The 13,263-nt window shown below is 39.5% G+C and overlaps 1 protein-coding gene across 1 annotated transcript in view; it reads left to right on the top strand.

Annotated features, from left to right (window-relative positions):
• LOC125258304 overlaps positions 1-13,263 on the top strand; it is a 725,453-nt gene that overhangs the window by 12,306 nt on the left and 699,884 nt on the right. Inside the window, 1 exon segment of the mRNA XM_048175205.1 lies at positions 5,438-5,611. Within this exon segment, the coding sequence (XP_048031162.1) occupies positions 5,438-5,611 (174 nt within the window).

Genomic DNA, 13,263 nt, shown 5'->3' with positions numbered 1-13,263 from the left:
GGTAGAGATTCCATAGAGGGGATGCGCATATAACCCTTCGCCGCACCACCATCAAGGGTGGTGAGGGAGGAGGACCCACTGGAATGGTTTTGGGCAGTAAAAGGTGCCTTCCATGTACTGGTGAGTCCTTCATGCACCTCCGGGAAGAAAGAAACTGGGGTGGGTGGCTGAGAACCAGCACGCGCCACCCCGAGATACCAGTCATCCAACCGCGAGGGCTCGGGACATGGTAGAGGATTCCACACGAGCCTGAATCTGTGAGAGGCCCGGGAAAGCATAGACACCATCTCCATATCCAAATCGGGCACAGTTACCATTTCCAAAGGAGGCAACTGTGCCGACTCATCATCTCCAGAAAAATCTGGCTCACCTTCCGATGCAGCTATTGACATCCAGTCATCGGGGGGAGTTTCGAAGGATATGGATGGTGCACACCTTTGAGATGGCCCACTGCGCTCCCCCAGCAGCTCTACTGGCTGCAGAGAGCAGGAGGAGAGAGGGTTCCTAGGGGGTTGGTTCCCCGGAGGAAGCATGCTCACTGTAATCCTCAGATCACCAGTGCCGCTACCCGAAGCATCCCTCTGAGAAGGACTGGAATGAGGCAGCAGCACTGGGACTCCGCCCCTTTGAAGAAAGTGTAGTCTCGATCGCAACTATGAGATGGTCATCTTCCCACAATGGGTACATGACTCATCCACAAATGCTGCCTTAGTGTGCTTTAAGCCCAGACACATGATGCAGCGATCATGACTATTCCTCGGTGCCTTTGTAACGACCGCATCCAGAAATACACAAGTAGAATGTTATCTTTGAAAAGACGCAAGCTCTACTCGTCTAAGCTCTTTCAGGGAAGTGCTGAAGCATGCAGGGGAATGGCCGCGGCAACACAGACAGGGATTGTGTGCAGCCTGTTGTGTGCTCTCCTCTCTTAGAAGGCGCTCCTCTTACCGGCCGTGAAACGGCTTTTTAGCGCTCTAAAGTGCACCATTACCGGCCGTGAGAACAGCCTTTTAAGCTGAAAGAACAGCTTTTTGCTCAAAAGGCAAAAACAAAGAGAAAGGGAGAAAAAAAGAGGGCTTTGACCCCGCTGCTGTGCTATACGCCTTCACTGAAGAAGAGAGAAGTTTGAAGAGCTGACTCGTTTTTCTCAAACACTTGCTTGCAGAGAGACAGGAACATACCATTCGGCTCCGAAGCGAAAAACTGAAGATGCAATGCACCTGCTGCTCATTATATACCCGTGCTGCAAGGCGAGCAGCTGCTGCACATGATTGCATGCCATTGGCTCGTTTTAGTTACACTCGAACCGTTTGGCTCCGAAGCGAAAAGCTGAAGATGCAATGCACCTGCTGCTCATTATATATCCGTGCTGCGAGGCAAGCAGTTGCTGCACATGATTGCATGCCATTGGCTCGTTTTAGTTACACTCAAAGCAGATTGACCTCTCTAGCAAGATTTCTATTCGTCGGACAGACTGAAACATCGAACGTGACTGACTGAATGGGAACCCATGTTATTTAAATTACTAAAATAGCCTATAGACAATAATGAACAATAATAATTCACCACACTGCATGGGATGTATAATGCAATGACAAATTCAAGCGCACAGCTTCACCTAATTAATTACATCCAGGCTCTGGATTGCTGTCAGATGAGCTGTCAGATGCTGAGCCGACCCAGGACGCATCACTGATGTCACCACCATCAGACTCTCCATCAGTTATGGCATTTAGGGCTTCTATTACCTCTTCGGCATCCATAAATCTCTGCCTTTTACACATTGTGACATTATTTATGAAACTGATAACCGCTAATTCAGTGAATGAAAGGCATTGACTAGCAATGAAAATTGTGTAAACATAAGGGGCGCGAAAATGACTGTACAAAAATACAGGCATTATATAGCGGGTAAATTTGACCCGCGCAGCGCTTATAGGTATAAATGCCCCCTTTTTTGATCTGGTTTTATCAAAACAATTTTTAACACCAATGCATTGTAAATTACACAATTTTAGTAAAAGTCAATGACAGGGAGACTTAAATGTTTTATTGAAAACCTGTTATGTACATTTTTAAAAACAGCCATAGGTAAAATTTATCCCATGGCGGTTCTAGTGTTAACAAAAGTGTCACATTTCAACTTTCAAACCCACCACCCATCTCACCATTTAGGTTCCTATTATAAGAGCATTACTGTAAATGTTTCTGTTTATTTTTACAAACTGAGACATGATTAAAATTCATTTCTGTATTATGTTTTAGCTAATATGTTTTAGCTGAGTTAAATATATGAAGAGTTTCGTTGCAAAACGAGATAACTCCGTTTTTTTAATTTTTCAAAAATCTTGTTTTTTGGTTGTGCATTCCAATTAATATCAATTCAACTGCAGTTGGTTTGTTTTGATTTAAACCTTCATAACTTAAAAAATACAGCTAAGTAGCACCATAAAACAAAATAATAACATGATAACATAATAATAAACATGTTTTGACAAAAATGTTAAAAACGGAGTTATCTCGTTTTGCAACGAAACTCTTCATATGTTCTCTGCTGTGAGTGATCCTCATATTCATTCATGTTTCCTTCATGCTATAACTAGTAGTAAAGAGGAAAAGATAACCGGTTCACTCACACTCTGCTCTGCTGCTTGAACTGAGGTGCTACAGTGTGCTGTCACGCCACATTAAAGTGTCATAACCACATTTATTGTTTGAATTTTGTGATTAATTTAAGGCTTTGTTTCTTACCAAAAGTAACAAAGCATATTGTGATTTACAAGCCAACAATTCATAAGCCAACAATTATATTTAAGTAAATAAATATAATATAAAATATATATTTTTAATATCAAAGTGTAAACATTCACTCAAAAAAATTATTCTAGCTGCTTGCTCAGTTTATTTAAATAAAATGAGCTGAACCAACACAAATCTTTAGTTTTTTACTTAATTGGCATTTGCACTCAATTGTATTATGTTAAATGAAATTAAATTTGCAAAATGTTAGGTTAACCTAAACCATTTGTGTTAGGACTACACAAATCATTTATGTTGCATTGATTGAAACTGGGCAGTGGATTTCTAGTTCCCAGCATGCTTTGCATAGGGATAGATCGGGACAGTAAATGTTGAAATTAAGTGCTGTTTAATGTGTTTTTGTTTTTTGTTTTTTTTAGGAAAGGGAAATACCTTTTAAAGTTTGATGTTCAGTTATATTTGACATTTAAAAGAGTTTATGTTATGCCGATTTTTATGACGTTACCATTATGCTGAAGTGTAGACCTTGTGGTTAGGCTCTGGGTGGCTATATGAAATAAATCTATGTTGTTCTCAACAAGCTTTAACTGTGCTAAAGCCAGTGATGAGAAGTTCTTTACCTGATCATTACTTGCTACAAATGTTTTGCAGAAAACTTGAGCAACTCTGCACAAGGGCACCAGTCTGAATTGCAATAGCACTGGTTGGATCATCAAGAGTGAATTATGTTCAGAAAACATTCACAGAATACGTAAAATGAAACTGGTGTGATCTCATTTAATTAGGATGAATTTTACTCATCAGTACAATTAACCTAGCTTAAGTTCAAATACATCAGTTCAACTGTGTGGAAATAGGTGTCATAATTGAATTAAGTTAGACCAACAAGTTATGAAGTGTAAAGAGTACCTGAAAACCATAAAAGTACAAATAAATTATACAGATAACAGATAATACTGTAAATAACTCCATTACAATCCAGACACAAGTCACCAATTCCAAAATGACTTGAGTAACTGTCTTTGATTTTAAATGTAATGAAGTATTTTATTTATAATGAATGTAGGCTCAAATATGCTCTAGTACTCAACACCTAAGAGACATGCCAGTGAAAAACAAGAAACTTGATTTGTTAGGAGAGCAATTACATGTTTTTCTAAAATCAAAATAAATCTGAACATCTCAAAAGTGCAATAAACACCTCTTAACACCCTTCACTTACATTACTTGTTTCCTGATAACAGAGAAAGAGACTCAAAATACTCCATCAAATTTGGTCATACGGATAAGTGTTATACATTATACAAAACTGTTAAGTGTATAATTTTATTTGTGTACACTCACAATAAAAACAAAATGTTGTGCATTTTGCAAAAAAAAAAAAGAAAAGAAAAAAAGAAAACAAACATGATGCACGATCTGGTGTCTCTCTCTCAGTGAAGTCCATTCTGGTACTTGTCAGAAAATTAACTGTAACTTAGAGAAAACTTGTCACACAAACATTAAACATATTTTGAAAGAAACACCGAAATGTCAGGTTTAAATAATGTAAGTCAAATCGAAAACAAAATTCCTCAAAATAAAATACCTGTTTATGTAATCTGTTTGGAAAAGAGAGATGTCAGTCACCTTATTATCCACTAATGCGGCCACTCCCACGGAAAACAAACACAATTGAAAGGCAAATTCTAAAGGCGATCCATACAACGCCTGTATCAACTCGAACAAATGCATAAAATTAAGTCAGATTCATGTAATTTATTCTTCATCATTCTGAGACACAGTGAGGAATAATGCTGGAAGAATTTACCTCAGAGGAAGAGCATGACTTTCAGTTTAATTTCGAGAAGCAACTTGATCAAGTCAAGGATTGGGCTTTTCCCAAATGATATTGTTATACTGAGATGAGTGACATTGACTGAAATATGAATAAATACTGAAATAAATTTATAGGCTCTAACATAACAAATATGATACATAAAATGTCATAGACATGATATGAATGTTATGTCAAGCCTGCATTGAAATAATGGTATTTTAATATACTGTAAAATATTATTTATTTCTGTGATGCAGAACTGAATTTTCATCAGCCGTTACTTATTCATCAATAAATCCTGAAAAAAAGTATTGGTAACACTTTATAATAGTTCAATTATAAGTCACTTATAAATTATTAGTTAATGATGAACTAATCATTTACAAAACAAAAAAATATAGCAATATAGTTATATAGCATTTCTAGGCCTGTCTTACCTGTTTCAAATAATTTGTATATGTATACAAGTAATTTGTAATGCTTTATGCATCCACTAATCTAAAGTGTAAAGTGTAAGTGCTGACTGGTAAGGGTATAGACAGCTGCAGAAAAAGTTAGATGCCATGCAAAATGTAGCAGATAATTGCATTACTGCTTACAAATGTATTGTATTAAAGAGTACATATACTCATTCAAAAATTTCAAGCAGAGAGTAAAAGTTGCAAATATCTTTGATACTCAGTAAAACTACGAAGTAACAAAAAATACACTTAAGTACAGTAAGTAATTACATTTACTCAAATACTTTACACAACTGGTTTTGCGAAACAGACTGTAGTTTTAGGATGATTCATACAATTGTTTCTACAATCTACCTTTTTATGATGCTTTTGGGAAATGTGTCATTGTTCTCTATAGGTTGATTAATTGTGGTGTCACAGATGAAGGCTGTGCTGCTCTGGCTTCAGCTCTGAGATCAAACCCCTCACACCTAAGAGAACTGAATTTGAATGGGAATAAACTAGGGGACTCAGGAGTGAAGCTTCTCTCTGCTGTACTGGAGAAACCTCAGTGTAAACTGAAGAATTTAAGGTAAGATCATCTCTCTAATAGTCACATGATCTGGTGCTCATACAGACATATTTAGTTTATAGTGAGATCAACCTCAGTGTTTGGAATTGTAGTGAACATATTGTAGAGCACATGTTCTTTAGAATCATTGTGAAACTGCTGTTTTGTTTTGCACTGGCAGTTATAGGGTTAACACAGGGAGCCCAGACAAAAAATGAGTTAGGTTTGTGCGCCTGTGTTACAGTTGTTCTGAATTTTGATTAAACGTTCAGAAACCTCCTTTGTCTGTTGCTCTTCACGGTATACATGCAAGTTGTTGGTCTTTTGATTTGTGACTCCCCTATACTAAGAAGATCATCACGTATCATAAAGAAACCTGAACGACTTAATTTGTAAATTACTCTGCCCAGTTACATTTGAAATGTACTAAACAAAGGCATTGCTTTGAAATTTCTGTTTAGTGTCAAATGGATAATTGTGTGTTATATTTCCTCTGTTGCTTTATGCACTTCAGTTTTTTCTAGTATTTTCTAAAGGAAATGGGATGTGGTGATTAGTTGTTGTTATTAATTGTTGTCATTATTATTGTCCCCTAAATGGCCGTAGTACCAAATATACAATTGGCAAATACCCAAGAGCATAGAGCTAGAACAAGAAAGAGAGCTAAGCTTGTGAGGAAGTTTGGTGCTGAAGAAATAAAGATGCTGATGCTGCATGCCAGTACATACATTTATTTTTCAGAGTGTTTATTTATTGAAATAAAGCCAATTGAATGTCCAGCCAACTTGGACATCTTTGCTCCCATAAAAACACGTAATGTCTCATTTGTACAATCGTCCATTGGTATAATGATGATTTGTGTTCCCAGAAGGCAGCATGGAGCAAAAGTGGAGTTATTCTGGTCTACATGTGTTTCATCAAGCTTGGAAAAGCTGTTTGGCACACTACAGAGTAGCTGTTGAAACTGCAAGATCAACATATTTTTTTGAATATTATTGAAAATAATCAAAACAATCCTAGACAGCTTTTTCACACAATAATAGTCTACTTAATGTAGATGGTATCAGTTCCTTGACTTCATCTGATTGGTTGTGCAATGAGTTTCTCATTTTTCGGTGAGAAGATTGATAATGTTCGCGCAAATATTCGTAGTTCTTCTGGGTCTGCTGTTAATACATCAAGCTTTTCTGGCACTCCATTTTCCAAATTTACTGCACTTACTCTGCAACAGGTTTCTTGTATGAAAGCTTCCACTTGCATACTTGATCCTATGCCTTGTAGTCTATTTAAATTTTGCTTTGGTCCTTTATGTCCCTCAGTTCTTGCTATAATAAATGACTCTTTGTTAACTGGTGTGGTGCCAGCAGCACTTAAAACTGCTGCTGTCACTCCCATTTTAAAAAAGTAAAATTCTGATGTTAACGTTCTTTCAAATTATTGCCCAATTTCAAATCTTCCATTCCTGGCTAAAATCTTAGAGGGTGTGGTTGTGGCCCAACTGAACAATCACTTAATTGAAAATAATTTATTTGAGTTGGTTCTGTACATACTGGTGTCCCACAGGGCTCAGTACTGGGTCCCTTACTTTTTAGTATGTATATTTATCCACTTGGTCAACTTCTAGTTGGAGTATCTAAATCATTACTCAACAAACTTCAATAGTTACAAAATACGGCTGCTAGAGTTCTGTCTGGGGTCAGGGCTGGTGATCATATTACCCCTGTCTTGAAGTCTTTGCACTGGCTCCCTGTCAGCTATCATATTGATTTTAAAATCCTCATGTTAACACACAAGGCTTTGCATTATCTGGTTCCTCAGTATTTGACTGATCTTTTAATGCCTTACACACCATGTCAAAATCTGTGTTCCTGTCAGAGTGGTCTCTTAGTTGTTCCTAAGACATGGCTTCACTCTAGGGGTGATAGAGCATTTTCTTCTTATGCTCCTAAGCTTTGGAACTCTCTTCCAGCTGACATCAGGGAAGCAAATACATTAGTGACTTTTAAATCTCTTCTCAAAACATTCTAACATAACTTTCAACACAATCAAGCATGTTTTTAGTATGATTGTTTTGACCAAGTAAACAAATTATTAATTCAGTACTTGCTGCTGTTTTATTAGAATGAAATAAAATAATGATTTTAAGTGTTCAAACATAACTGTAACAAAGTTCAAGTTCAGGGAAGGAGGCAGATGTTAACAACTTTAAACTTTAAACTTTAAAAATAAACATAAACAACGAAACAAAAGGAGCAGCAGTGGCTGACTTTTGCATATTTGTCAGGGTTCTGTCACACCTGTCTAGTTTATTACTTGGGTTTGTGACAACTCTGACACTACCGTTTTATCCTGTCTTTGTGTGAACGTATGATCTTGAGTTCTCAAGCCATACGCTCTCTTGTTCGGACATTTGCACTCCCTGTTCTGTCTTTATTGTGAGCGCACGGGTTGTGTGTACTTTCACTCGCTGTGCCCTTTTGCCTCTTGTGTTTTGTGAGTGCCTGGTTTATTCTTATTGGCCAGGCACCCTTTTGTTGTCGTGTTCTGTGTAGCACGCGGTTTGTTTACACCTGCCGCATGCTTTCATGTTGTGTTTTGTGTGAGCATGTAGACTGTGAATGTGCTCACTGGCTGCGTGATTGTGTTATGTATTGTGTGAACATGCAGCTTATGAGTTTCTCATAGTTGTGTGTTCATGTCTCGTTTTGTGTGAGCCACGGCTTGTGAGCACCAGCTGTTGATCCAGCATGTCAACTCTTGCTACTTCTGTTAGCAGGGGGTTGACATGAGGGACTTTGCCTGTGACCTGCTAATTGAAGTAGACTATTTGGACTACAGTGAGGCTGGTATTAAGGTTTTCAACATCTGCCTTGATCAGCCTCTTAGCTTGTGAGAGATGGAGAAGCTGGGGAATATGGGTTTCTAGGACTTTGTGTACCATGTCTTCCATCGTGGGGAGCTTGAACCACCACCTTAAGCGGAGTCCCACTCCACTGACTGTTTCACCCTTCCACCTGCAGTCAGTGGAAGCCCCAGCCCTCCGATGACCTGTTCGTGGAGATGGAGGAGGAAGAACAGCCCTGCCTCATTCTTAACTGTAGCCTTCACTGAGATGGCAGAAGATGCTACAGCGACCCTAGAGGCAGCCGAAGACATTGCAGTGGCCCCAGAGGTGGCAGAAGATGCTGCAACACACCTAGAGGTGGTAAGATGAATGCCACCGCCTCACCCTCACAAACAGAGGAAGTCTTCCTCCATCCCTCATGGCCCGGATGCCATCCCAGAGTCCGCTGTAGGCCAAGAGGCTGTCCCAGACCATGCCTTGTCAGTGCCGGCCTTGATGCCTGTCAAGCAGGCTTTGCCCTTGATACCTGCAATGCTGGCTCCGCCCTTGATGCCTATCTTGCCGGCTCCGCCCATGCTGCCTGCCCTGCCGGCTCCACCCCAGCACCTTGCCCTGCCAGCTCCGCCCTTGATACCTGCACTGCCGGCTCCGCCCATGCTTCCAGCTCCTTGTTGGAGCCCACCTGGTCTGTCCCTCCAGCACCACTCTGGCCCTCAGCCAGGACTCCAAATCTGCTGGAGCCCACCTGGTTTATCCCTCCAGCACCACCCTGGCCCTTCGCCAGGACTTTACACCTGCTGGAGCCCTGGTCCATCCCTCTGGCCCTGCCCTGGCCTTCTGCTGAGGTTCATGACTGGCCAGAGCCCTTGTTGTCTGTCCCTCCTGTCCCACCCTGGTTGCAATTCAGGACTCCAGACTTGCCTGAGCCTCCCTGGATTAACCTGCCTGTCCCTCCCGGGTTCCTCTTTGTGACTTTGTGGACATTCCCACTGGCTCTGACTTGGCTCCCTCCCTCCCTCCCTCCCTCCCTCCCTCCCTCTTTGTCTCTGTGTATTGATCTTTTTGCCTTGTATTGTCATGTTAGTGTGCTGATCTTGTGTTGTCATGTTTTTGTTTCTGTCTTGTGTTCTGTGTTCCTAATTAGAGATGCCAGGATTCTTTCACTTCTGTTTAGTTTATTTCTTGGCTTTGTGACCGAGCTCTTACACTCTCGTTTTGTCCTGTCTTTGTGTGAGCATACAATCTCTTGTCTTCATGTCTTTCTTCATGTTGGGAGCATGGTGTTCGGATCCCGGCACTCATGTCTAGTTCAGTTTTGGTTGTGTTTTGGGGGTTCAGACATTTCCGCTCCCTGTTCTCTCTTTATTGTGAGTGCACGGGTTGTGTGTACTTTCACTCGCCGTGCACTCTTGTCTCGTGTGTTTTGTGAGCACCTGGATTGTTCTTATTGGCTAGGTTGTGTTTTGTGTGAACACGCAGTCTGTGAGTGTGTTCACTGGCTGCATGTTTGTGTTATGTTTTGTGTGAACACGCAGCTTATGAGTTTCTCATGGTTGTGTGTTAATTTCTCTTATTGTGTGATCACATGGCTTGTGATTGTTTTCACTGGCCATGTGCTCGTGTTTGTCATGTTTGATGTGAGCACATGGCTTGTCATGTGTTTCCTTGTGCCATGTGATCTCCTGTCAATTGTCTTGACCCCACCCATCTTGTTACCTGATTATTGGTTCATACCTGATTATTGGTGCATCTGTTCACCTGTTCTCACTCATTACCTGCCTTGTTTGCTCTCCTATTCATTCTCCTTGTGTTTGCAGTCCTGTGTTGGATTGTACATTGAATGTTCCCTTGTGTGTTTCCTTGTTCTAGTCAAGTCATGTCTTGCTGTTTGTAATGTTTCCCCCCTTGGAGTAGTTTTTGTTTGTGTTTTATTTTTATTCTTAATAAAAGCCCATTTTTCTGCGATTTGAGTCCTCACTTCATCCCTTCACCCACATCCTTGACAGTGTAAGCATAATAAAATCTTGGAAGTCCCTTTATGTGACTCAAGACCAGTGTGTTGCATAGGTGTCTATCATTAGCATTCACTCCACTGACCTTGTTCCACTCCCACGCCCTGCTTCATACCACAGTTATGGTAATAAAACACCACTAAATCAGTGGTGAAGACAACAACTCCCATGGTTCCACACTAATTAACGGCATCATCAAGCTATTTGTTTATTATTTAGAATAAGTGACCTCTAATGGAGAAACTTAGATACTTTGCCTTTAATTCACATTTATATTGATCAAATTAATATTTTCTCCATCTATAACACTAGTGTGAACATGATTATATGAATATTAGCTACATTATATCATACAGAAATGCTTTATTAGTAATATTTAATTATGTAATATTTAGAATGGGGAACAATTCTCAGTTTCAACTAGTTGCTTATTAGCTTGCATATTACTAGAATGCTGTCTGTTTATTAGTACTTATAAAGCACATATTAATGCCTTATTCTGCATGACCTTATTCTACAACCCTTAATCCTACCCAATACCTAAACTTAAATGCAATCTGTTGCATTTGTGTAAAATGTCCATGATAAGCGTCCATTGAAAAACATCAATCAGCACTTTTTATTGCCCACAAGCGTTAAATCCATGAAATGTTGATATATTGTCCATTACATACATCATATTTCTCCTAAACGATCTGCTCTCCATTGTTCTTCGATAAATTATGAAATCTGAGCACTGTTTATATTGTAAAACTGTATATGATCTTATTCATTAGACTCTCACAAACAAATAAGCCTGTGTCCAAAGTATATTTTTCAAAATAGTGAAGCAGTGGTGTCTTGAGAGGCATATTCTCCAGCCATTGCCATTGTAGTAAATCTGTTGCACAAAACTTTTAGCCAATGACAAGATAATGCAACAGTGTGTGTGCTGTTTACCTTCTGCATATGTGCATATGTACACAGGCGTACATCTGTCTTATCTGTACCATTCAGAAATCAGAGCTCAGGTGCATCTGTCACTAGTTATTCTTCTGCATCCCAGACCATGTTTTTTCCCCTTCATTTGCTTGCAAAACAAATCCTTGTCACCCTAAAACATCTTACTTCCTTCATGAGGACATGTTACAGAAGAAGTGGAGGAGAATGACTCAGAGACTGAAGTCATCGGTAGAATCATAGCAATGCTCATTCTGTATGGGTGGACGCCATTTGCGGAATGTATGTATCAAGACAATTGTGTATTTTTCGGTTTTTGTTGACTAAATGCTGTCTGAATGATTGCACATAATAGTTTATGTATAGCTTCCAAACGATTGCTTTTGGAGGCTGATTGCTGTCTTAATCGATCATCAATACAGCTATTGTTTATGATAGCCTATTGATGTAGCATCTGTTTATATGCATGGCTACATGATTGTTCTGTGAACGACTGGCACTCAAAGTACTTTCCATGTAAGGCAAGGCAAGGCAATTTTATTTGTATAGCACATTTCATACACAATGGTAATTCAAAGTGCTTTACATAAAGAATAATAATAAAAATAGAACATAAGGAATAGAAATAACAGTAAAAACAGAGAATTTTACCGCAATATTTAAAATGCTTTTAAAGTCAGAATCAAGATGATAAAATACATTAAAAATGAAATAAAAACAGGAAAAGGAATTTAAAGAATAAAAAGATAATACGTATAAAATAAAGTGCAAACAGTTCGGACATAGCACAGTGCTCAATCAGCAAATGCATAGATAAAAGATGTGTTTTGAGTCTGGATTTGAATGTGGCTACTGTAGGAGCACACCTGATCTCTTCTGGAAGCTGGTTCCAGCTGCGGCTGGCGTAACAGCTAAAAGCAGACTCTCCCTGCTTTGAGTGAACCCTTGGTATTTTTTAAGTGTGTTGATCCTGATGATCTGAGTGATCTGTTAGGTTTATATTCTATGAGCATATCTGCAATGTATTGGGGTCCTAGGCCATTGAGTGATTTATAAACGAGTAACAGTACTTTAAAATCAATTCTAAATGCAACTGGAAGCCAGTGCAAGGACCTGAGGACTGGTGTGATGTGTTCATGTTTTCGGGTTCTGCTCAGTATCCTGGCAGCAGCGTTCTGTACGAGCTGCAGCTGTCTTATGGTCTTTTTGGGAAGGCCAGTGAGGAGCCATTACAGTAATCCACCCTGCTGGTGATGAAAGCATGAACAAGTTTCTCTAAGTCTTGACTGGAGACAAAGCATCTAATTCTTGCAATATTTTTGAGATGATAATATGCTGATTTAGTTATTGTCTTTACATGGCTACTGAAACTCAGGTCTGACTCCAGAATCACACCAAGATTCCTGACTTGATTTTAAGTTGTTTGACCCCTAGAGTGAAGGTACGTGTTCACTTTGAGAACTTCGTCTTTGTTTCCAAATGCAATGACTTCAGTTTTGTCTTTGTTTAACTGAAGGAAGTTTAGGCACATCCAATTTTTAATTTCATCAATGCATTGGCACAGGGAGTCAATGGGGCTGTAGTCATTAGGTGAGAGGGCTAGGTAAATCTGGGTGTCATCTGCATAGCTGTGATATGCAATTTGGTTCTTTCTCATTATTTGGCTCAGTGGCAGCATATATAGGTTGAACAGGAGGGGTGCAAGTATTGAACCTTGAGGGACTCCGCATGTCATGGATGTCCACTCAGACTTATAGTCACCGATACTCACATAATAACCTCTCCCTTCTAAGTATGACCTGAACCATTTAAGGACCATCCCAGAAAGCCCAACCCAGTTTTCGGGCCTGTCAAGAAGAATGTTGTGATCAACAGTG

This window comes from Megalobrama amblycephala, linkage group LG22 (genome assembly GCF_018812025.1).
Source record: "Megalobrama amblycephala isolate DHTTF-2021 linkage group LG22, ASM1881202v1, whole genome shotgun sequence".
Lineage (NCBI taxonomy): Eukaryota > Metazoa > Chordata > Actinopteri > Cypriniformes > Xenocyprididae > Megalobrama > Megalobrama amblycephala.
The sequence above is the reverse complement of the archived record's forward strand: the minus strand, read 5'-3'. Positions and strand labels throughout refer to the sequence as shown.